Consider the following 26,414-nt stretch of genomic DNA (forward strand, 5'->3'; position numbering starts at 1 on the left):
GCTAAGATTCAAAGATTCAAGAGTAATAGGACATGGTCTCTAATTTCACAGATCTATCTTGTGTTGACTGCAAATACTCAATTACAGTGCAGAGTGATGCAGAAGCCACAGTGGATCTGTGAAGCACAGTAGACAAAACACATCCATGTCATCTGGCAATTAGCCGGATTTGCCCACGGTTTTAATCCTAGCGCCATTCCTTGCTAGCTGGGTGGCCTCGGGCAAATTGACCTTCCTGAGGCTGCCTCCTCACCTGACAAATAACAGTGCTTCAGAGCATTCTGGAGATTATGAATTTAAAACACCCAGGAAGAGACCTGACACAGAGGATGTGCTCAATATATGTGATCCTAGCTGTTATAGACGATAAGCAGGGCACTATGGAGCCCAGAGGAAGGGGACCAAACCTACTAAGTTTCTAACCCTGCCTGGGGAAGTGGCAAAAATGTCAGAGGAAGCAATATGCGAACTGCGTCATAAGGGATAAGTAAGAGTTTGCCAGGTGGAGGAAAACAAGCTGCTCCAGAAAGAGATTTCTTGAACAGAGGGTGTCCTTTTGAATCTTGCCCAGTCTAGCATCTGGAACAGCTTTTGACAGTCACCCTGGGATTCAGAAAGACCACCCACCTCAAGGATCAAGAAACCAGGACAGCACAGGCCTGCCTTCCACACACTCTAGACTAGGCAGGAAACATACCCACTGGCCAAAGAGGAGGGGGGGTGTTGAAGCAGCCTTTGAAAGAGGGAGAAATGAAGGGCTGCAACCTTCACCTTGAAAAACTCCAGGAGGTGCCATTCACATTGTACTCTCAGTGCACTGCCCCTTACACACAACACAAGGTCCCTGAGGTGAGCAGTACAGCTACCCTGAAGAAGATCACTCACAGCCAGCAACTCTCAGAAAAGCCAAGCCATGGTCTCCTTTGATCCAACAAATGGTGTGACCCAGACCCTTGAAACTCCGAACAACAGACCCAGGAAACCAGAATAGCTTTGGAGCAGCCCCTACTCTGCACTGCCAGGTGCTCAGTATCGTGCAAGGACCCGTGAATACAAAGTTAAACATAAGGGAGTTACACCTAGGAGAGGGGAGAGGGAAGGGGCCACTGGATATGCATGCAGGTGTGCAAAAGTGGAATGTTCTAAATTTCACTAAGTCGAAAGTAAATTTTCAGAAGAGCATACAAAAAAAGTTTAAAAACCACCTTCCCTTACCCCTTCGAATATTTCCCCATCCACCTCCCCTAAGGTGGCCGTGTTTATGGGGCCCTTTCTCCACCTTTCCTTAGGTCCATTCAGTGCTTCATTTTAAAAGTGGACGGAGCTGGGAGCGTAAAATTACACCAGAAGAATCAATCACTTTCAGTGGGACTTCAGGTATTGGTGGCTTGCCTGTGGTGAGAAATTTTTGAACTGGGACTCTTTCCAGTATCACCCAGCTTATCTCAGTGGACATACCTGCATCTACGTGCTTCCTGCTACAGGCCTCGAGCTCCTGACAAACAGGGCCCTCACCTGCCCCTCCACTTGACTAACCTTTAGACCCCTGACTGTAGGTCCCTGATCGACCTCCCTTGTCGCAGAGCATGCACTTTACAACTTTTGCAATTGTAAATTCTTTCTTGGCACTTTCAGATGTACATCTTCTACAAGCTAGGACTCATTCTGTAGGACCTGGAAGCGTGATCATCAAGAAATATAGGGCCCCTATCTCGCAGGCTCTGTGGGAGGGTAGGACCCACCCTTCAATAAGCGCCAGTTAGCACACACAGATGGCCTAATCACATTGACCAAGGTCCTCCAGTACTTTTCCACTAGCTCACCTCAACGTTGAAAGTTCTCCTGACTTCTGTTTCAGTGGAGTTCACTCTCTCCCGTATTGCAATAGTCTGGACCTCTCCTGCAATAGCCTTGAATAACGTCTTCTTTGCCTGCTTAACTCCATCCGGTGCAATTTTTCTGTGAAAACCCTTCTCTTTTAAATTGACTTCCTCCGCTTGAGGCTCTGGGCATTGCCCAGTCTGTTCTCAGCCGGCCAGAGGAAGTCTCAATCACAGCAAATTCCCAACTGCTACTTTGCAACCTAACTAACAGTCACAGCCTAGGTGATGCACTTGAGTTCCTCCTTCATGAGCAGACAAACCAGAGAACAGATGTCAAATTGCATTATGCCACATGAGGATATACTTTTCCTTTATTACTTTCCATCCAAAATTTTCCAGTTACCCAGAATTCAATTCTGTGTATGCACAGAAGTGAATTTCTGTTTTTATGTTCTTACATCCTAGTCCAAACAAACCATTTTCTGCCAGCCAAAATCTGGCAAAGAGACAGCATGGAAGAGAGGAAAGAGCACAGGCTCTGGTTCTGATTCTGCCACTAACTAGCTGGGTTATTCTTAGGAAAATCTATGCCATTCTCTGGATATTCTTTTCTTTACCAGGGCAGAGAAGAAGTAGAAGGAGACCAAGGATCCTCCATCTTTCATTACTTATGTCCCAGTAATTACCAGGTCAAATAACCTGACTCCCACTGTGAGAGGAGCCGATGCCAACTTTTCCCAGGACGATATTTATATTGGTACAGACCTCTTGTTGCTCTATTTATCATTTTTCTATGTGTTTAAACATTGCAGTGGTACAGCTATAATGTTAGAGAATAAATTTTATTGCTATCATTTGTAACCACAAGAAAAATAGCAATTCCATTAGTGGTTGAAACTTGTAATAATTTCACTGGCATATATGCTTCAGTAAATCTGAGATATAAATATATTTTTAATTGTAGTAGCATTATGAATAGTAATGGGAAGGGAGTGATTCAGAGAAATGAGAGATCCAAAATGAATAATGCATTGCTAGAGATACCATACTCATCCATGAACCTGGGATTTGAGTAAGTTACATAAGGTGGGAGGGGGTGTGAATATGCACCCTCCCTTCTGGTCCTCCACAATTCTGCAATTGGCCCTGCATTCTTCCCACCCACCTCTCACTTCTGTGCTTTATTATGCAGATGGTGAGAATGGTGAAAAGTCAGTAAGAAAGCCTAGATTTCCACAAGAAAGTGGAGGAAAAAATAATTATGAGAGAAAGAGTCAGAGGACAGAGAGAGGGAGAGGGAGAGGGGAAAATCTGGGTTTGGAAGAATATTTAAAATTAGCAGTTGAGAGAAAATGAGAGCTTCTGGGAACAACTTCTGTCCATGAGGAATATTTGGAGAGGGGTAATGATTGGAACAAATATTTTAAGTTTTGCTATACTGTACATTAGGGATGTTCTTTGTCACCTCATTGGACGGAGCACTTTTTTTTAATACTCGTTTGTTACTGAAGTGGGTTTTCTTAAAATCATCCCTATACACAACCTGTGCACTACATAGGAAAAAAAGCATATGGATGCCTTGTCTTATTGAGGTTATTGTTAGAGATTTTATTTTTCATCCTGAGGACCTATGGGTCTGTAACTTACATTTCATACTTGCCATTGACTGCCTGCTGTCCACGTTACACTCCTAGAGTGTCCCCTTCTTCTAAGGGGAACAGCACTACACAGCTGGTAGCTAGTGTGTGAAAGACTGTGACAGAAGGCCACACCTCAGAGGTCCCAGCTATCTTTATCAACGCCAGGTAATGATAATAAGCTATGGTTTCTCACTAGTATTCATATTCTGCAAAATGTGTGGCTTTGCTAAAAGTGTTACAAAGGCTCTTCGTGGTCGTATACTAGTAGAGCAAACATATCTAATAGGTATAATACTCTCTATCCTTTGAAATGTAGTCCAGGCTTGATTCTAGACAGGACAGCTACTGATTCAAGGGCACACTTGCTGTCAGCATGCATCTTCAAAGTTAGCTGAACCTGCCTTCCATAATATTGCCACGTTTCCTCTCATGGAGGTGTAGTGACAAAGATTCTCTCCTTGACCAAACTCTAAACAGGCTCCTCTGAGCTCTTTTTCAACTGGACCCTGACCGTGGGCACATCCTCAAGAGCCCGATTTTAGTAAGAATTCTGCTAAGTCAGTTTAGCCAGAATCCCCCACCCTCCACCTCTCACTATCTAATCAGGTTTTTCATCCTCCATCATTCCCTAGGTGATGGCTGATCCTGCTAGCCTGCCTTCAGCCAGAATCCTATCAGGTCAACTTAGACAGATTCCCTCCGTTACTTTTGATACTTCCTCTTAATAATTTTCCATCCACTAACCCTTTTCCCCACAAACCCACACTATTTCTTGGCTGTAAATTTCCACTTTTCCTTGTATTAGGAGTTGAGTCCAACCTCTCTCCCCTACATGAAAACACCATTGCACTAGTCCCTATACCTAACTCAGTAGTCCTGAATAAAGCCTGCCTTACAGTTTTAACAAGTGTCAGGAAGAATTTTTTCCTTTAACAAAGGTCAGATGTGATCATTTGGGGGCCTGCTTGCTACTAAATGTGAGCATGTGTGGCAGGATTTGGTCTAAAACCATCATAATCTAGTAGAAAGTTGTGAGCGGGAGCATACAACCCCGAGCAGCTTCTAACCGTACAGAACTACTTACTACATTTGCTCCCAAAGAAACTCCTGGTTCGTTTCACAACCCCTACCTCAATGAAGATGCAGATTGAGGGTCAGAATCGGGAAGATCTATCCAACTACAACATTCCACAGCTTTACAATTTATCTGAAATGTGCACAGCACCTGCCTCCCAGGCCTGGAAGCAATTAGAAAACCATGAAAGTGCTCCTTGTTTTTCAATCTTCATTTTGGTGTTGATCTTTTCCATCGATAGTAGATTTTAAAAAGCTGACAAGGTTTTTCCAAAGCCAGCAATCTCTCTTTTCAAAGGTACTATTAAGTAGTCATGGCATAATTGATGTTGGCAATTGCTGGAACTCAACAATAAGGCTCTCAGAGAGAGTGAGGTGGATTTGTTCTCTCACCTCCCTGTCCAAGAAGGCTTGCCCCCTGAGTCATGCCATCTGAGGGTAGGTATTGTTTGAAGAATGAAGCCGTTCCACACCCTTCCTCCTTACTTCTCTGGATTGAAAGCCTCTTACTAATGTCTCCCGCTGCTCTTTCAATGGAGGGTCCTTTCTCCTGCTGCAGGATTTCTGCCACAGCGGGAGAAAACCAGCTGGAGACCAGGAAATGGGATTTTTAAACTCTCTCTGGGTACCTGGCACTGACAGGTAGAGGTGCCTACATGAACTACGGGTTAAGTTTCCATGGAAACATGAAGCAGTTTGGACAGACAGTGTTAGCATTAACCAGCACTGTTCCATGGACAAGTTCTCTTTCTCTTTTAAGGGGTCGTCCGAAATTCAATTCAAACCAGTATTTTATTGAACACCTACTATGGGCCAAGCACTGTGCTACTACGAGTATAAAGATGAATAAAACAGACTTGTCCTTTGCCCTCATGAAACTCCAGTCCAGCAGACTGGAGTGTGTTCTGAAAAGAAAGACCCAAGGTACTTTAGGAACATAAACCAAGCCGATTTAACGATTTCTCAAGATGTGAAACTTAAAAGAATGAGTATATGTGATAGAGAACTTTATAAATAAATGCATATGTATAGATACATATATATATATATTAAACTTTATATATATAAAAGATAGCGGCAGTTTGTTGTCTTCAATCTAGTTGTGGAGGGCACAGCTCACTGGCCCATGTGGGAATCGAACCGGCAACTCAGAGCTCGCTCTCTAACCAACTGAGCCAACCAGCCACCCCTTTCCTATAGAAATTTTAAGTTTCCTTTTTCCCAGTTTTTTAGTTCCTACCCCCTGCTTTAGATAATTACCCTAAAGCTTGTGATTTATACTTGTTGAATGTAATCATTAAAGCCTGATGTTCTTTCCAACCCATTCTGAGCCCAGCTCCTGGACAATTAATGCCATCTGAACAACCAGTTAAGTGGCCACAGGCTCCACAGAGCAGACAGATTTCCCGTCATGCAGCCACCTCACATCAATAGCTTTGAGCTCTGCTTTTTAAGCCAATACTTCTAAATTTATTAATTAAAATGTATTTCTTGGGGATACAAATGATACCCCCGCAAGATTGCCAGTCCCAACAGAAGAAGCCAACACAGTCTTCCAGGCAGATCTTGAGACTTTTTCCTCTCATCTAAGATCAGACAGGGCGAGAGTTCCATGAATCCCCAGTAGGTAGGGACAGCTCTACGCCCCTGCCCAGCAGGAAGCAAACACAGAAGAAAAGACCTCCTGTCCCTCAACTTCCCATAGAGGTTTTATGGGGATCACATCTCTCAAGGGGAGGACAATGCAGGTAGTTAGAGTCAGGCATTGGGTCTCTGTATTCCTGCACGTTCAACACACCCACAGAATGCCACCGCCCAAAAGACCTCCCCTCTCCTCCTAAACTTTCCCTTTTCACTATAATTATCTACCCCATGAGGAAACAAATGGGTACAAAATACCCAACTAGATTAAACAAGTCACTCACACCTGCGCAGTAAAGATCACAATGACCTTCATTCCTCCTGGGCCTCATTATACCATCATTATAATATCATACATATGCCCAGAAGTTCATTAATATAATTATAACAGACTGAACTCTGGGAAGGAACATGCACAGTCTTAAAAGATGAGGTAATAGCCTCTTGTCAATCACAGGTGCCAATCAAGTGGTCCCGTGCCTGGAAAGGAACAGCCCATTCTAGAGAAAAAAGAGATAAAAACTCCAAGTCCTTGCCAGTCAGGGCCTTTGAGACTTTTGAGCACATTCTTTTGCTCGGCCCGTTCAAACTCTTTGGAGTGTACTTTCTCTTCTAATAATGGCCCTTCAGCCACTCTCAATGGCTCGGGTCTGCTCCTATTTCTTTGGAGTGTACTATCTCTTCTAATAAACTTTTCTTTCACATCTTTACCCTTGTGCCTCATTCAATTCTTTGCTCGAGACGCCAAGAATCTGGACGCTGTGCTGAGAAGGGCCTGCTCTCCGGTAACACTCGGAAGCTCATTTATTTCCTCTGCCCTTAGTCCCAAAAGAGGGCTTTTGTCTGAGGCTAGCTCACATTTCAATTCAGAGTAAGGAGTGCATTTTCTTTGTTCCTGTGTTTTTCTAGTGTTTAATTAGTTTGCTGATTGGTTATCCAAAGTAGCCTCAGAGATCTTTCTCCCTTCTGGATTTTCCCAGTAATTGAAGAATTCTGTTTTGTGACTCTGGGGACCGACTCCCTACCTAGACTTCCCTTGTCCTGAACCCAGACAATAGCTCCAGAGTTCATGGGGCCGTCTCTCAGTGATTTGTTTTGCTCCTTGCCAGTAGGGGGAGCAACTAACTGTCCTGGTTGGCCCAGGATGGAGAGGTTTACAAGAACTCTGATTTTTAGTGATGTCTGGGAAAACACAGGATGCGTTGGTTGGTCATGTGAACAAGAAGCTTGGCTTTCAAGCAACGGTTGTGCATTGGAAGTGCTAGAATGGCAGGTCAGGACCCCAAAAATGAGTTGGTGATTCCTAGTGGAGCTGGTTTCTGCAGTCCAACCATTTGTAAACCTTTTTGTTTTCATCCACCGAACTTCCACCTAGGTCCATGGAAACAGGAACAAGAGCTAGGCTATTAACTAGAATTTGAAATGCTCTTGTCAATTTTAGCTGGTGACTGCCTATAGAGACTTGGAAATGCCATTTTTCACGATCCTCATGCTGTTTAGAGGGGAAGAACAATTGATAAACCAATGTCTGTCCATGTTTGTAAGTGTTCTCTGTCTGGCTCCAGATAATTCAGAGTTACGTGTCTTCAGTCCTGTGGTTTGGAGGGTTGTAGAGGATCAAAAAGATAGGCCTCCTGTAGAGAACGGCTCTGTTCCTTGTGACCTGTGTTAAATCAAGAATTAGAAAGAGGATTAAGTGTGAAATCCCTTTTCTTCCAATTGAGTCCAGTCCCTTGGACCCCAGGCTTGCCAGTTTGCCTAGAGGAAAAGTGTTACTTTCTGCTCAGGGAGGAAGAAAATGAGCTAATATTCACTGAGAACCATCCATGTATTAGGACCTGCCATAACTACTTTAAAAGCCCAATTTCTTTTCATCCTCAAACCAACTCTGGGAAGAAGGCATTTACAATTCCCTTTGACAAATTAGGAACTCAATGAACAGAGAACTTAGGTAGCATAGCCCAGGTTACACAGCTAGAAGGTATGGACCAGAAATTCTATCGGCAGAACTGGACTGCCCAAGCTGAGGAATAACTTCTTCACCGCATGCTCTGCTTCTCCCCCACAGGGCCCCTGCTCCTTTCCCATGTTCAGTTTCACACAAAGCAGGCAAGGAGGACGTTTTTTGAAATCCAGATTTCACCAATAGAAGCTCCCAGGATGTGTCACATCCTCTGAGCAGCATCTGCATTCTTAGACAGACAGCATGCAGGCTGTGGGGACAGAGGCCCAGAGAGCAATTTCCAGGCTCTGGGTCTCACATGGAAACGTGCTGGCTCAGTTATTAGATGGCCATCAGCTGTGGTTGGGTGGCCGTCAGCTGTAACCAGTTAACCACTGGCCGCTGATATAACTGCCGTGGCTGAGCTAGCAAGCGTGGATTACAGTTAGCAAGGCGGATTGTTGCCAACAAGTTAGGGGGTTGGTTGGTAGAGAAGCAGATGGCAGATTGCGGATCGTGTGGCTTCTGCTTCCTGTGTCTCTAGCCCAGCCACCAGTAAGAATATAGTGGTATGACTTGCCCATCTATGGCTCTGTTGGTGTTCCTTTTTGGCCTCACCATGTCCTGTGTTCTTATGCGGGGAGAGGGACCAGAGACCCCGCATGACACAGGCACTCTCTCAACTTTGTCTCCCAAAAAGCAGCCCATTTTGCCCCTGATGTTTCCTGACTCTGGCAGGGACTCCACGCTGCTGTTCTCATAGGTGATTTTCTCCTTGCCCAATGCCAGTCTCTTCCTAGCCCTCCCAGCTGCTCTCCTAGGTGTTTTCACTGCTGGCTATTTCCAGAGGGTTCTCAAGTGGTTTCTCTGTACCTGAATTATTCACTTAAAGAGTCCCCGCCGAGTATGCTTCTGCTTTTTATAGTGCTTAAGAATAAATGGTATTTCTATCTAGATTGACTGATGCATGGAGAAGCTGGTGGGTCAATCTATATAGTTCACAAGCCATATCTTTTTCATGAGACCCTAGAGTTTAGTCAGGAATTAATCTATGCAACCCTAGAAAACACTACTTCCACAAGCGTTGTCTGGCTTTTCCATAAGGTAGAGTCTTTGTCTACCAACTCTGAAACTTAGTGTTCACTAACATGCCCTCCAAGCAGCTCATCTCTTCCAGCCACCAGGGAACCTGGAAGAAAGTCCCCATTTCTACTTCAGATGTTCCGTATCTCTCTTCCCCAAAAAGGTGAGGCATAATGCAAATGGCATTTCCAGGAGGGGCTGGCCCTGAGTATCTGCTGATTGCCCCGATGTCAATCACATCCTAATGTGGGGTATGTTTCTTCAAGCCACTTCCATGTAGAATTGCCAGGTAAAATACCTGATGCTCAAATTAAATTTGAATATCTGATAAACAACAAAAAAAATTTAATATGTCTCAAACACAGCTACACTTGTCCAGCTGTCCAAACAACAGGGTCAGTAAATGTTCCACCTTAGAAGTACCTGCAGCACTGAGGTTTTTAATGTATTGAGGGAGAAAAAACAAATTGTCTTTCTACTCTTCTAAATTCTTCTGGCTGGACTAATAATCACATTAATGTCAGACAGATTAACAGGAGAAAATGACCAAATTCATTACATATTTACATATTACATAATTACATATTTACGTATTATATATTTAGTACACCCAAGGGTTCCAGAAGACTGTGTGACCCGAGGACAGATTAGTCAGTGAAGGCTCATCTGCTATCTTGAGCTAAGGAGAAGGTGAGGGGAGAGGTCAAAGGTTCTTTCTGAGTCTTTTAAGTTTCTCAAAAATAATCAATATCCAAAAAGGCATATTTTGGGGTGGTAAACTCTGCTTCCCCTATCAAGAAACTATTCTTTAACTCCCAGTTTGAATGATAAAAACCCAGGCTATAAACCATACTCTCCGCATGCTATTATGGACGGAGTTAGGGTCAAGCAGCTATTACCACAACAACCCGAACTATTCAATGGGGTAAAATGTGGAAGGCATAATTGGTTGGTGTTACCTTAGAGATAATGTCTTGCACACGTTCACAATTTAGTGGATCAAGTAGATGTGTCCACTTGGGATTGATGAGACTACATGTCTGGGTAAGGGAGTTGTAACATCTGTGCTGTTGACTTTTGGGGCCAACTGTATAATCAAACCATAAATCATTGACTGCTGCCTTGTCTTAGGCATCAAATTACCTGTCTTCCAGGTAAACTGATCTCTCTCACTTCCGGTTCCATTTTATAATGCGCCCCATTACAAACTGCATTTTCCAATCACACTGCTGGACACAGAGATGAGTAAAGTAAGGCCCCATCTTTGATGTGCACACATGCTAGAAAGGGAGGCAAATGTGAAATACACAAATGTAATGTATGCCAAGTGTTGTAATGAGGGTAAGTAAGTATGAACAACCATGAACACCAGGAGGGGCATATGAGACAGAAGCAAATTGGAAGCTCGACAAAGATGAGAGGGTGAGGTGGAACCACAGAGGCGGGACAGCATGCTCACCGGCTCAGAGGCATGAGACGCAATGGTGTGCTCAAGGAACTAGGAATAGCTTGGTGTTGCTCAAGTGTAAAGTTCAACGGGAACAAAAATGACAATGAGGTTAGAAATCTGAGCTAGGGGCCGGCCCCGTGGCTCAGGAGGTTGGAGCTCCGTGCTCCTGACTCTGAAGGCTGCCGGTTCGATTCCCACATGGGCCGGTGGGCTCTCAACCACAAGGTTGCCGGTTCAATTTCTCGAGTCCGCAAGGGATGGTGGGCTCCGCCCCCTGCAAATAGCAATGGCAACTGGACCTGGAGCTGAGCTGCGCCCGACACAACTAAGACTGAAAGGACAACAACTTGAAGCTGAACGGCACCCTCCACAGCTAAAATTGAAAGGACAACAACTTGACTTGGAAAAACAGGCCTGGAAGCACACACTGTTCCCCAATAAAGTCCTGTTTCCCTTCCTTAATAAAAACTTAAAAAACAAAAAAATCTGAGCTAACTTTATCCCATAAAATGGAAAAATACTGGAAAAGCTTTAGGCAGGAAAGTAACATGGTCAGATATAGGTTTTGGATAAAGCTGTCTAGAGGCAGTACCAAAAGGGATCCAGGGTGGCATGACGGGCAAGGTGGAAAGTGTAAAAATCCTGGCATCGAAGAGTAACACTGGTCCTTGTAGAGGATAAGGACAGTCTCAATTAGGGCAAGGAGGAAGAAAGAGGAGATGGGCTTGAAAAATATCTAGGAGGTCAAATAGGCAAGATTTGGTAGTTGATTGTATATAAATGGTATGGGAGCTAAAAACATTAATACTTTCTCCCCAGCTTCTAAGTTCTTCTAGCTGGGCTAATAATCAAATTGACAGAGACAGACCGACAGGAGAAAATCAAATTTCAATATATGCACATGGGGAATTCACATAAGCATGAAAATTCCAAAACCAGTGAGACAACATTGGGTATATACTACTTTTGGACAAAGGAGAAAAGGTGGAAGTGAGGTCTTAGATTTCAGAAGTGAGAATAGGCAATTTACATGTAGGTGAAAAGGAGGAAACACACATGGCAGGCAAATTCTTGCCAGGCAACTCAGAACCAGTGTGACATGGGGTATCTAGCTAACAGGCACCTGCCTGAATCTACCCCTAGACCCCCATTTACCATATTAATTCAAGTTAGCATCCTAAGGCAGCATCCTAAGATTTCCTTCCTGAAGCAGGTTTTTCTGTCTGAATCTCTTGGGTAGGAAAGGAGGGAGGACCAAAAGTTCCTCTGAGTCTTATTTCTTAATAAACAGCTTAAAATCAATATCCTAAAAGGCAGCTTCAGGGTGGCAAAACTTTGGTTCCCTTCAATGGTAAGAGAAGGAAAAGAAAGGGTGATGCTCAGTTTGCCAATTTGGGTGACCAGGTGGGCAATATTCTGCCTAATTAGACAAGTTCCCATGTTGACTCTCAGATAGCACCTGAGTCCGTTCTTCGTCATCACAGATTGAAATACGTCACTATTTGTGGGCTTGTTTGTATAATGGCCGTCGGCCCCTCCAGACTGAAAACGCAGTTGGGAGAACCAGGCCTGGCGTTGTGAATCCTGTCTCATCAGCACCAGCATAGTGAGTGACAGAGGCAGCATCAATAAATAGTTGTCAAAGAGAAAGACAAATACCAAACACTGCATAGTATCACATATATCTGGATTAAAAAAAAAAAAATGTTGAACTAGAAAGAGAGAACAGAAAAGTAGTTGCCAGGGAGTTGGGGGATTGAAGCTATAGGGAGAAGCTGGGAACAGTACACAAACGTTAAATTATAAAATAAATTCTGAGGCGCTAATGTATAACATGGTGACTATGGTTGATAACACTATATTGAAAAAAAAAAAGGTAAATATGTGAGGTGATGGAGGTGTTCATTACCTGGTGGGAGGAAGCTTTTCAGTGTATACGTGTATCAAATCATCACGGTGTACACTTTAAATACCGTACAATATTATTTGTCAACTATACCTGAATAATAAAATAAATACATAGTTGCCAAAAAATTCAGAATTAAGGAAGGGAATATACAGAAAGAAAAGACACTTTAGCGAGTTCCTCTTTGGACATAGTGGTTTTGAAATGGCTGTGCAAATCCCCAGGTGTAGAGAACCAAGAGGCAGCTGGAAATGAGTCGGAAACCTGGGGAGAGGTTAAGTTTGGAGATAAAGATTTGAGAGTTACCAGCATGTGATAAAATCATGACAGTGAGGGGGCATCAGGACAGCCCTAGTGGAGTTCAACACCTAAAGGGACTTAAACTTCCTCCTACTTCCTAGTCAATTACCTTTGCCTGCTACATGTCCACTGTCACTGTTCCCTGGGCTGCTCACAGAGCTGGCATATGACACGACTCCAGGCGACACATTTCTATGCTGTGCTCAAGAGAGGGCCCAGCTATGCCTTTATGACCTTGCCAAGGAAGCTTCATACGCCAATCATATCTTCCCCCCATTTTGCCAACTCAGTTCTCCTGAGTCCTTTAAACAGCCCCGGAATTCTGTGAAATCCTCTTCCCTGAAATTTTTGTGAGCCTACAGAACAGCAATCATCCTGAATATTCTAACTATTAAATTGCAGATTGCCACTCTGCTTAATCAAAATGTAGAAATTTTACTCTTTCTCAGTTCTTTTTCCAATTAGATACCTTTGTGTGTCATCTACCCTTAAGATTAAGTCAGGCCTGTGTTGATATAAATACTGCTGTCTATTGCTACTGGGTTTATTGCTCATATTCAGGGTCTGTGTGTCTGGCCCTAGCAGGTTGTGTGCTTTGACCTGGTGGAATCACGGGCTGTGTCAGGTAGGGTGACGGGACATCCTGGCTTTTTCTAGCACCGTTCTGTTGAAAGTACTTACCCTATAACCAGGTGATACGTCAAACTATGCATTTTCGCTGGGGAAACATGGTTAGGACAGGAATGATTGGTAGATTGCCTTGTATTTACAGTTAAGCACTTAATATATGCTTTTTAGAAACAACAACCTAAAAAGGTAGTCGAGCTTCTAAATTCCTAATTTTGTTTAAAGCCCACAGGATTTCGTTATTTAACTACAAAGGTTAAAAAAAACAGTAACTAGAAAAGAGAATCTCTAAGGTCAATATGATAAATATGTTTATGTCTATGTGCCAACATAATACCTTTTCAGTGATGGATCAGTTAGGAATAAATTTAGCTTCAAAACACAGGAAGCCTTTCCACCCCATAACGAGTTAATCTTTTCACTGTGTTAATTGATTTCAAATTTCTTCTCCAAAATGTGTCAAAAATCGACAGAAAATAATTACAGTACTTATATTTTTAAGTAAATACAGTTAATAGGTGCTACATTTTATCAAAATCAATGATTAAAGTATAAGAATTCCCTATTGTTATTCATTCTTGAAAAACACAAAAAAAAACAGAAAAATGTACATCTGCTTTCCTAAACTTCCTTTCTGGAACACTGAGCTGGTCGGGTCAAGTCGAACGCCGCAGTCAGTGGCAGGGAAACATCATTCAACTATAGACCAACATCACAGCGAAATGTTGAGACAGGCAGTCCCTGAATGGTGAAGAGCTGTCCGAGGGACCCATGGAGACGCAGGCTCCTCCTGACTGCCCTCTCTGTTATACTGTTAGTTATACTGGCTTTGTCCTCACACTGGTCATCTCATGGACAATGGTGGTTGCTTCACCTACAAGTTTCATGTCCCCCAGAAGATGGGAGAAGGGGAGTGGGGGAAAGGGGTCTTTTTTGTTCTGTTTTGTTTTTTTGTCATTTTATTCTGGAAGGGAAGCCCTCTCTAATGGTTTGTTCTCTACGCTTCATTGATCATCTCCAGCTACAAGGGGACAGAGATCAAGCTTGCAGCTTTTATAGCTTCTATGACAGAGCTAGGCAAGAGATGGGAGAAATGAAAGTTGAAAGCTGCCAATCAAGTACTTCACACTAAAAAAAATAAATCTAAGTCATATTATTATATCTGCATGTTTCCAAAAATCTTGAGAGCGTATCTTAAGCTAATTTACTTGGGCTGATGTTGATGTCTATTTGCATAGTTCTTGGAGTGATCTTACGTCAGAATCTTCCACTCTATATGAGCAACAAAACCCTTCTTTTTTATATGGTCTACTTTATCAAAGTGAGCTAGGAAAAGAATTGAAAATATTTCTAGATGCTAGTTCAGGTAATTGGGTGAATCAGATATATTTTTAGCCACATTATTTTTTAAATTAGTTCCTGGAATTTTCCCTAGTGGTGGCAAGAATATCTTTGGTTGGCAAGCAACAGTACCAAAGATAATTTTACCTATCTTCCCACATGTTTGCCCTGCTTGGTACATTACATAAATTGGAGTTACTGCAGCTATGAAGTCAGAACGGGTTTTTTGAGGAGCCTTTTGCACGGAGAAGTGCTGTGTCTCCATCTGGTGGACAACCTTATCTCTGCCACAGCAGTTCTCAGACCTGGAGGCATTGAATTTCACCACTGGTCCTCTTAAACAACCCCAGTACTCAGGCCTCTCCCCAGACTAATTGAATAGGTCTGCAATAGGACCAGGCATCAATCAGTATTTTAAGACCTGTAGCTAATTTTAATGTGCAATTAGGGTTAAGAACCACTTAGTCAGAAACTCTAAATCAGTGATGAATACTGGACAATCATTCTTCCAAGACTGCCATAAAGGAAACAGAGCTAAGCGGGTAAATTCTATCACCTTCCAGAGGCCCTTTTACAACTTCCAGAGGGGAGATCATTAAGGAGTTGCTAAGAATATAAGAAATCTAAATTACTTCCTGTGTGACTCCCTATGATGAGGTAGACTTCTCATTCTCTCTCTCTCTCTCTCTCTCTCTCTCTCTCTCTCTCTCTCTCTCTCTCTCTCTCTCTCTCTCATACTCACACACACAATCACACACAGAATCAGCCTTGTCCCTGGGCAAAACAAAACTGTCAAGTAGTTTCAACCTGATTTTGATACTTTCTGTGTTTACAGACCAGTTACATATTTTCTCATTTAATTCTCTGATGAACCCATTACAGAGGGTATTTCTTCTTCCCACCAGTGTCAACTCATCTAAGAACACACAGCCCTAGAGTATTTTAGGTGTCCTCTAAGATCATGCTTTACCCTTCATCTTATTAAAATTTACTTTGCTGAATAACACCATATTGTATAATTGAAATTTGCTAGAACATAAATTTTCTCACACACAAAAAAGGCAAATATGTGAGGTGATGGATGTGTTAACTTGATGGGGTGGAGGGAGAGTCTTTTTACAATGTATACATGTATCAAATTATCACTTTGTACCTTTTAAATATCTTACAATTTTGTCGATTATACCTCAATAAATCCAAAAAAAGAATAGAGGAATCTGGGTAAAAATTATGAGTATTCCATGTAATATTTTTATTCTTTTAACATCTCTGTAATTTTGAAGTTATTTACAAATAAAAAGTTTTTAAAAAACATTTTTTAAAAACTTACTTTGCCAAGAGCTGCTTTTCTCAACTGCTTAGAGATTTATTTAATATGCACTTGTCAAACACACAGTTGATAATCTTGAAAGGAAAATACATCAAAGGCATATATACAATTATAGCTCTTATTATACATGTAGCATGAAAGTTACATTTATTTATCATTTTTTCATAGAAGATATTCAAGTGAAGATAAATAGGTTCAAACTGGTCACTATCTTTATAAAAAGCTTCTAAAAATAATTCCCACTAATAACGGCTCAGTTTTCATCATGACACATAGATTATTGGTATAAAATTTAGTTATTGAAAAGGAGACCAGTTCTGCTGGCATAGCTATGCAAGTCCTGACTTTTTCCTGTATAGGGCCGGATGGTAAGTAATTTAGTCTTTGCAACCACCGGGTCTCTGTTACAACCATTCAACTCTTCATAGCACAAATGCAACTACAGATAACACTTAAGCAAAGGGCATAGCTGTGGTCTAATAAATAGACCCCTGGCCTACTGGATCAATGATATGTATCTTTTCATAAAATTCCCACATGATGTGTTTTTTGAGAAAACATTCGAAATCTCATTTGTTTTCTATTAAAAATTTCAAAAATTAGTTTTAACTTTGGCCTTCAATAATCTATGCACTTATTTTATCTCACGACATTTGATGTTGTAAATGGTTATTCATGGTTATTCACTGCCAGATACGTTTTTTAAATGGTCATCTAAGATTAAGGAGAGTCCCAAAACACACGATATATGGAGTGATAAATACAGGGAGTTAAGTAGTAGTATATAAATTGCATTCTTGAATGACACACTTGCTTAGGCCACTGGTGTATCTGCACTAGGTTTTATAGGACTAGCGAACATCACTCATTATATTGCTAAATCTGTGTACAAACTGAACAGAAATGATGTATCTGCATTTAGATTGTACAGAGAACCTAATCATACCGAGTCACCATGAAGCCCACTTGCTATTTTACATGGGATTTGTTGATACACGTGGAAGGTATAGAGAAAATAAAAAGCGAGCTTTAGAACCAAAAGACCAAACTGACCAAACTTTTCGCTAATTGTGGCCAAAAAGTAGTAGGCATTTTTGTGTTACCATTAATTAGATTAGGCTATGCTAGCTCAAGCCTTAGGTTCAGAAAGCCAAAATGAAGGCTCCCATTTACATTAGTTTAGCCCATATGGCCATGAAATAGGTCTAAGGAAAGCCTAAATTTCCTTAACGAGTTCCATGTTTTAGGAAACTACGGACTTTGTAGTTAGTGTATGTGAAACTGAGATACGGGTCCAAAGGTAGTAGTCACCTGTAGTAAATGAAGAGCTCTGAAGAACCAAATTAGTAAAATTCCAGTCTAGTGCCCAGTCTGGTCACCATTTGGGATTTTGCCAAAGCAGATATATTGATAAGCTCTATATTTTACAAAATATATAGAAGGGAAGGGGGAAAAATGCCCATCTTGATCAAACTGCAGTCCTAACAATTATACCTGCAGTGGCGTTTGTAAGCTGAGTTCAAATAGCTAACGTGCTTTTATCTTGCTCCAAAGTGGTGTAGATGATTAGGAAAGCCAGGCAGCTGGGAGGTGAAGCACAATTTGATAAGTAGATTAGGGCAACCAGAACATTCTTTCACTATAGTTTTGCCTCTACTTGTGGCTTTTATGTGCCTTCCCATGGTAACTAATGACCTTGAGTATCTTTTCATATGTATACTAACCACTGCCTATATCTTCTTTACTGAAACATAACATTCTTTACCAAATTTTTACGGGGTTGTTGTCTCATTACAATTTTAAGAGTTTCTTATATATTAAGTCCTTGTCTGATTTATGTATTGCAATATTTTCTCCCAGTAAGCAGCTTGTTTGCAATGTGTTCTCAAGATTTTCCTAACTTTTCTGCTTTCAAATTTTTCTTTATTGTTGGTTTTCAGTAAATTGACTATCTTCCGGTAGGTGTAGTTTTCTTTGGTTTATCTTAATTGGATTTACACAGCTTTAATCTTGCTTCATAAAACTTGTAAAATATTTGGCCATTATTTCTTCAAATATATTTTTTCTACCCTATTTTCATTCTTTTGTCTTTCTGGATCTTCAATTACATGTGTGCTAGTCCATCTGATATTGGTTCATATGACCCTGGGGCTCTATTCTTTCTTTAATCTTTCTTTTCTTCAGATTGCATTTGAATTGATCCATTTTTAAATTCACTTTCTTCTGACATCATCTCTTATTTGCTGTTAAATGTATCCAGATTTTTGTTATTCTACTTTTCTGTTGTAACAATTCCATTTGATTTTCTTTGTAATGTTCCATTTCTCTGCTGAGATTCCCTATGTAGATTCTCTACTCATCAAGAAGACATTTCTTTTAAATCCTTAAAGATGCACTTAATAGCCACTTTAAAAAGTTTTTGCAAAATTCAACATTTGGGCCATGTAACATTGTTTATTAATCTTTTTTTTTTTTTTTACCATGGTACTCTTTTGCTGTTTATTTCCATACGAATTTTGACTGTGTATCACACATTATAAAACAGGTAGAGAATCTGTATTGTATCTTCCTCTGAAAGTGTTAATTTTTACGCCAGTGGGCATTTTGATTACTACTTTCAACTTATGTGTGCTTGGTTTTATGCTTTATTAGTATGAATTTGTGGAAAGCCCAAGGTGTTTCTCAAACCCTTCTAATTTGGCAAACTGTCTCCAGTACAGATCTTGTTGAGGTGTGATTTCAGTCTATATTCAGGGATGTGGACACTTGTTTACAATCTGAGAGCTGAAACAAAAAAGCAGTGTCACGATGTTCAACCTTAGCTGAGAATATGCACGTTGGGCCACTCAATATTTTTGCCACTCTGTGCATGTCTGAAAATGACTACAAAAGTGCCTAGAGTAATGATTTTGGGTTACAAATAAATTTTGGCAAGTAAGCAAATTTGCAAATACAGACTATGAATAACAAGGACCAACTATATATTTTTAGCACAACGAAACTGAGTAGCATAAAAACATTTTAGTGGTTAAAGAGGTTATGTTTTGATTACCTATTTTGATGGAAATTTTCCCTAAACATGGTATTAAGTGTCTCCTAAACAAGATACCAAAGATAACTTTTCCTCCTGACTTAGGGTCATCATTATAATAAAGTAAACAATATTAAAAGCCAATGAAACCACTAAGGCTTTAGGTATTAGGTTGGTGCAAAAGTAATTACGGTTTTTCTGTTCATGTCTTCAACACACAAATTTAATGTCTTTTCCATCTTAACTAGGCACTTACCACACATTGTGGCTGAAACTTTTGCAGTTTGAGGTGTGACGGCAGAACTAGCAATTCCTTTATCATAATTTCGCTAATAGAAGATTCCTTCTTACCCTAGATCTTAACAACCTCAGCATATTTTTTTCTTTCTTTAGTCAGTCAAGGCTTTCACCTTTAAACAAAGAAAGCACTTTACAGCTTCTATTTGGCATATCTGAATTGCCAGCATCACAATTCTTGCACTTTGGGGCCATTATTAAGTAAAACAAGTGTTATTTGAACATAAACTGTGATTCTGCAACAGCTGATCTGATAACCAAGGTGGCTACTAAGTGATTATGGGGGCGGGGAGCATATACAGTTTGAATACGATGGACAAAGGGATGATTCACAGCCAGGTGGGACGATTTGGGATGGAGGGCAGATAAAGCCAGACCATGGAGATTGTGTGACACTACTCAGAATGGTTCACAATTTACAACTTAATGAATTGTTTATTTCTGAAACTTTTGACTTAATATTTTCAGACTGCAGTTGACCTTAGTAACTGAAACCAAGGAAAGCAAAACCACAATTGAGGTGGGACTACTGTACATATTTTGGCAACAGATCTGTACACACTTAATCCCTGGATCTTAGCTATAATCCAGATTTGTGAAAATCAGTTGTATTTCCTAACAGAAGAGTAAAACAACTCATAAGACATTGTTAAATATAAGTAAACCAATTGTCTGACCTATGGCATCTATGTATAGAAAAACAAACAAAAATAATACCATCTTTCCCAGGCATGGGATATAGGAAAATACATACTGTTTGAAAAGAAGCTATTACTAAAAAGCCTTAGAAAAGTAGACAAGTAAATTTATTGACTTATTTTCTTTATTGAATTAAAATTATACTATGTATAAAATAGCAATGTATATACAGAGGGATTTAATACCATCATATATACAATTATCTTTAAAGTCAGGATGCAAGTTACAATGATTATGAATATAAAATTTATATTAAAATATTCTCCATGGTGATTTATTTGGCTGTTTTAGTTCGAAGTCGTCGTTTGAGAATCTGATGATCACTTTCCCTTACTTTATGGTCCATTAAAATCTGAAATTAATAATTTCACAATTTTTAAATAAATAAAAATAAAAGGTTATTTAATTAGTGAGATATGTAATGTGCTTAATACTGAAATAATAGGTACATATTTTTTGTCTTCTTGGATGATAGGTATATTATCTTCTACCAAAAAACGCGTGCCTAAAATAGTAGATTTTGTAAAAGATTCTCTGAACACTATGTAATTCTATAATTAAAATAATTTACATTCTGTATTAAATTCAGGACATATATAGCTTGAAATAATTACTGAAATATTCAGAGACACGTGACTCAAATCATTTTTAAGAAATGAGCTTTTGCAGCAACAAGTATATAACTTAGAAAGCAGAAAGAGCATTATATTGCAATTAAACAAGAAAGAATTTCAGCCAAGGGAGGAAATTATGTACTAATCAGACAGATGGTGAAAAGTGACCCAGAGAATCGTACTTCCAACAGCATGTCCTAATTGACCCTTATGCCTTACACTTGCCTTTAAGTGTCTATCTTACATCTAATAGCTACTGTTGTAAAAGGACTCTCCCCTGATTTTTCTTGGCCACTTCCTGTTCAAAGCTTTTCCTTTAATCACTTTTCTATTTTCACTTTCATCCACTAGGCAAATGTAAGCGTGACAGAAAATTAGAACTTTCCCTGTAATAGCACAGCCTGTTCTGAGTGAGGAGAATGAGTCATAGAATCAGGGTGACAAACTAGTTTTTTCTTACTAGAACCTGGAAGGCTTAGAGGAAAAGTGGGAGGAAATGATTGAATGTCAATTCTATATTTTTACCAGACACACTTAGGCACAGATTTGTACAACTCTAGTGATAAAAACAAAAATAGATGTTAGAAGCAAATAAATTACTAAATATTGATAATTCTATTGATGGAAATAAAATTCCTCTAATGAGATTATAAATGTAAATGCATGACATTTGTATGCATTAATGTAGCATTTGTATTTAATTACTATGAAATCAACCCATCTGATACCAAAAATATAACATTTAAAGTATGTTTTAAGAGATTTGATCTAACGAAGAAAAATTCAAACTATTATAAAATTCAAATTGTTATGAGTACTTCAAATTAAAAAGAATATGAACAGTTTTACTTTTAAGAAAACTAAAATAGTAGCTTACCACTTGGCCAGATATATCAATAGGAGATGAAATTTCATTTGTGTATAATTTCCGTTTGGCCCGCTTTGGTCGAGATACATTTTCTTTAATTACTTCTACGTTTGAGAGCTTTGAAGAGCTCATCGTTTCAATTATCTTCTTTGCTATGAAAAAAAATACATTAAATTCTGAAATAAATAATTTCTAACTGCAAAGGTATAAAATCCTTAATAAAGAGAAAACATACCAAACTAAAAAGAAAAGCACTGTAATTTATAAATGGTGAAAGGACATGAATAAACAATTCACAAAGAAAAAAAATAAATGCCTAATAAACACATGAATAGATGGTTAAGAGCAAAAAAAAAAGTCAAATAAATAAAATATCATTTCACTAATGTTCAAAATAATGAAAAGATTTGGTAAACTATAGTATCACCAGTAAAACTCAGGCATCTTTAATGACTTAAAAGAGGCTTATGCTATGTTAAGCAAAAAAGCAGGATACATACCTAGTGAACCAGGCAGCAATAAAAATAGGATGGTAGATCTAGTTTAGTACTGACATGTAAAGATGCCACAATTAATAGTAAGTAAAGGTAGTTTGTAACTGTGAGCTCTTTACCTATAGTCAACACAAATACACACACATGTACACACACACACACACTAAAAGAGAACAAATTGTTAATAGTTGATTGCTTCTGGGAAGTGGAATAGAATTTTTTAATTTCTTACTTTGTACATTTGTTTTATTTTTTCCGACACACACATTTTAATAGAAAACATATTTCCATCTGGAAAAATTCCTGGATAGAAAATCCATATACATAGATTATCAACTATATTTTTTAAAATACAAAAAACATTTAAGGAAATATGCTAAGTTAAGGGTCTACTCATCAAGAGCTGAGCTGAGCTTCTGAGCTGAGCTGCCAGATGTCAGAGTAGCCAATTAAAACAAGCCAAAATGGAAGTACCATGTTTCCTTGAAAATAAGATCTAGCCAGACAATCAGCTATTTTCGGGGAAACAGGTTAACACTCAAGCCTTTAAGCACTTACAGCAACAGACTAACCAAGAAGCTAAACCTGAGAAAGCGCCAACTTCTATACCCCCTTTTCCCTACAGTGTTTCCCCCAAAATAAGACCTCACCAGAAAATCAGCCCTAGCATGATTTTTCAGGATGATATCCCCTGAACATAAGCCCTAATGCGTCTTTTGGAGCAAACCTTACTCTAAGACCCAGTCTTATTTTCGGGGTAACACAGCATCTCCCCATGGAATGGTATGTGGTCTAGGTCAGGAGGATCAGCACAGAAGTGAGGGTCATCTCATTGCCAAGGAAACCTGTGCATTTGCAGGTTTATGGACCCTGGGGCTGGAGGCTGGGGGGAGGGACAGGAGTGGAAAAGCAGAGTTAGAGTGGAGAAAGGGGTCTGCAAGGTTCCCTCCACTTCGCTGTCATTCGGTTCTGGGCAGAGGTACCTGAGGAAGTCCCTCAAATGAAGGCACCTAGACTGGGAATGTTACGTGTAAGCGCATGGCTGGCCGGGGGCCTGCGTCCTTGACTGTAACTGACTTCAGACATTGCAATGCATTGGCTGTGTACCAAGTTTGCTGTGGGGAGGGCAGCCTCCCCCCATGAGGCCTAACAGGTAAAGCTGCCCAGGGTCAGCCTGAAAAAAATCATACACTGGATTTTGCCCTGAAGCCACCAAACTCCTCAGTACTCTGTGCCAGCTATATTCTAAGAGCTGAGAATGTGAACTAGCAGACATTTTGCACTTTTGGAGTTTATAGTCTAGTGAAAAAGATAAGAAAACAAAAAATTAAATAATTCAACTTGCAGTCTGAAAGATCACTGTCTGCCATGTATTGAATGGATAGAAGACAGGCAAAAGACCAGTGATAACAAATAATGAGTTAACTGGTTGTCACAGCAACGGGTTTTAAGAACTAATCTCAATTTTCTTCTTTTTTCCCTATATTTCCAAGTAACCAACAACAGACATGTACTGTAGTTATAATCCAAAAATAGGGATATCTTATATTCCTAGAAATAAGTTTTTAAAAAACACCATCCCAGGTGTACAGGTAGGAAAGCTGCAAAGAAGCTGAGTCAACCAAGTAAGGGAGTCCCTTAGTATATGGATACCTCCCTGTCCTTGAAAACGTATTTCCTTTTAACATGTGTTACTATAATTTAATAAAATACACAAGTATCTAAAACAACAAGTCCTGCCTCTCCAAATTTAGACATTTAACAGTTTGCTATTTGTCCCTCTAGATTATTTCTATGCTTATGCAGAAATAATAATAGCATAATAGAAATAATAAGCATTATTTCTATGCTTATTATTTCTATACTTATACCTTAAAAAGATGTATATCTTTTTCAAAAAATATATACAAATGGATCTGGTAAGTCTGAAGTTCCCAAACTGTGCCGAGACGTGCTGCAGCAAACTCACAGGAGCACAGGTCTACCGTGTATCTCAACAATTACATTAGGCAGCCTGCTCTGGATACTACAGTGATAACAGCTCAAGGTAGTTCAGCTTCAAAATAATATGCGTTATGTTCCTTTTGATGATGACCAATCTTTGCAACCAGGATTTTCAGAAGCTGAATTTTCAGTGGTTGTTTGGCCTTAAGTACTAGTGGATGGAACTATGAGGTGTTTCTTTGGGTGCAGGAGCGCACTGAAAAAAATTACTGCGTTATTACGGGCACTGTGAACCAAGAAAGTTTGGGAACCTCTATGGTAAATTTTTACAGACAGGACTTTTATACACCCTATCTGACTCAATCCAACTGTCCCCTGCTTTTAGTCCCTTTCCCTCCCTAATGTTCTCACTTCTAGTCTCCAATTTATTCTATTGATACCCCTCAAGTAATCTCATGAAACTACTCCTCCACCTGCCCCCGCCCTCCAATAACCTCTCTACCTCCTACATGCTGGTTGCATATGGCTACCTAGAATTGCCTGGACATTCCCTATACTTTCCTGGTATTCTACCTGTGCTACAACTATTCCCTATGGCAGATGTGTGTGTGTTCGCATGTGTGTGTGTGTACATGTACATATATATGTATGTTTTGTTTATGTATACATGTATAGAGTGTATATATGAGCATATAGGTATTAATTCATTGGTGTTAACATGGCTATATCATATTATGAAGAAAAAAGTATTACGCAACTAAACTCAACAGATATTTATAGAAGCATGTTTTTTATATATATATATAAATAGGTAATGTTTATCTATGCATAGAAAAAAACACTAGCAGACTATATACCACAATACTAACAGTGCTTACCTCTAGAAGGTGTAATCCTGCCAACATTTCAATACCCATGTTAAATCCCATCTCTTCTATAAAGTCTTTCCACAGCCCCTAATCAGAACAGCTCACTTCCCACCAATATCACCACAGTACTTCGCTTGTAACTCTCTAACTACATTAAGCATCCTGCTCTGGAACAATTACTTAAACACAGGTCTTTCTCCACTACTTAGTGAACACCCAGGCTTATAGCATCCTTTCATGTTTCCTCCCACCACCTATCACAAGACAATGTCTATTTGAAATATAATAATCACTGTTACTGAGTTTCTACCAATCAGAAAACACCCTATACCTAAAATAAAAGGTCAAATTAATTTTCTGCAAACCTTTTGATTGAAGAATTGTTGGAGAATGTTGTAAGAAGTCTCCAAATTTCTGTAGTGTTCCTTCTTTTTTCTTAGTGGCCAAGTTTATGTTAATTGCAGATGCCTGACTCCGTAAAGAATATGTTTTCTGAGATGATGGACGTATGGAAACCTAATAAACAAACAATTTTTTTGTTATTGTTGATGGGGAATGTTAGAAGGAAATAGTTACACCACAGTTGAATTAAAGAGGCCAGACATAGGTTATGAATTTACAGGCAGGGAACTTGGGATCAAGTACATCAGGAGAGGAATGAAAGGGCCAGAGGATGGCAAAGTGAGCGTTGACAGGCAGAGCGCTAAGTCAGAAGTGAACACGTCAAGAAGTGCTTGCTACTGGTCCAACGCTACAGCTTATATTCTAAGCTGAATTCGATGAATAGGAAATGGAAGATAAATGAGTTATAATTGGACAAAAGTGGATTTCTGGATAATTGCTAATCACATTTGGCATCTTTATTTTCATCTTCTACTTTATAAATGTAAGTCATAAAAATGGTCAAATTTGGACAAATTAGAAGACAAACCTTTTGTTGCTTTTTGCCAGAAGAATTGCTATGCTCCGAAACAGGGGACTGCAAATTAGTTCTGGGTGTAGCATTCTTCTTATTTTCACATTTCACCAAGTCCTAAAAATAATATATTTCAGCACTGGTTAATTTCCTGACAATGTTTTCTTTCTCTAGACTCAAAAAAATAAAAAAATAAATAAAAAGGAAAGAGAAGAAAATAGTTCTCAATTTTGACCCCAGGGGACACTGGCAATGTCTGGAGATATTTTTGGATGTCATTGCTGGGGGAAGGTGGGTTTTACTGGCAACTAGAGGGTAGAGCCAGAATGCTGCTAACATACCTATGATGCCCAAGATAGCCTTCCAACAGAAAGAGATATTCAATACAAAATGTCAATTGTGTTGAAGTTCAGAAACCCTGACTGAAACCATGAATTCTTCCCCCAACTTTATTGAGATACTATTGTTACATAATATATGTAAGTTTAAGGTGTACAATGTAATGATTTAATACACATATATACC

At 39.6% G+C, this 26,414-nt stretch overlaps 1 protein-coding gene across 1 annotated transcript in view; it reads right to left on the reverse strand.

The window, feature by feature from the left end:
• Window positions 1–20,400: 20,400 nt before the first annotated feature.
• The window catches only part of KIF20B (kinesin family member 20B), a 62,741-nt gene continuing 56,727 nt past the window's right edge, over window positions 20,401–26,414 (reverse strand). The window contains 4 exon segments of the mRNA XM_033131413.1: window positions 20,401–20,536; window positions 21,676–21,818; window positions 25,339–25,489; window positions 25,905–26,006. Coding sequence (XP_032987304.1) covers window positions 20,459–20,536; window positions 21,676–21,818; window positions 25,339–25,489; window positions 25,905–26,006 — 474 coding nt within the window. The 3' untranslated portion in view covers window positions 20,401–20,458.

Source organism: Rhinolophus ferrumequinum, chromosome 16 (genome assembly GCF_004115265.2).
Source record: "Rhinolophus ferrumequinum isolate MPI-CBG mRhiFer1 chromosome 16, mRhiFer1_v1.p, whole genome shotgun sequence".
Taxonomy (NCBI): domain Eukaryota; kingdom Metazoa; phylum Chordata; class Mammalia; order Chiroptera; family Rhinolophidae; genus Rhinolophus; species Rhinolophus ferrumequinum.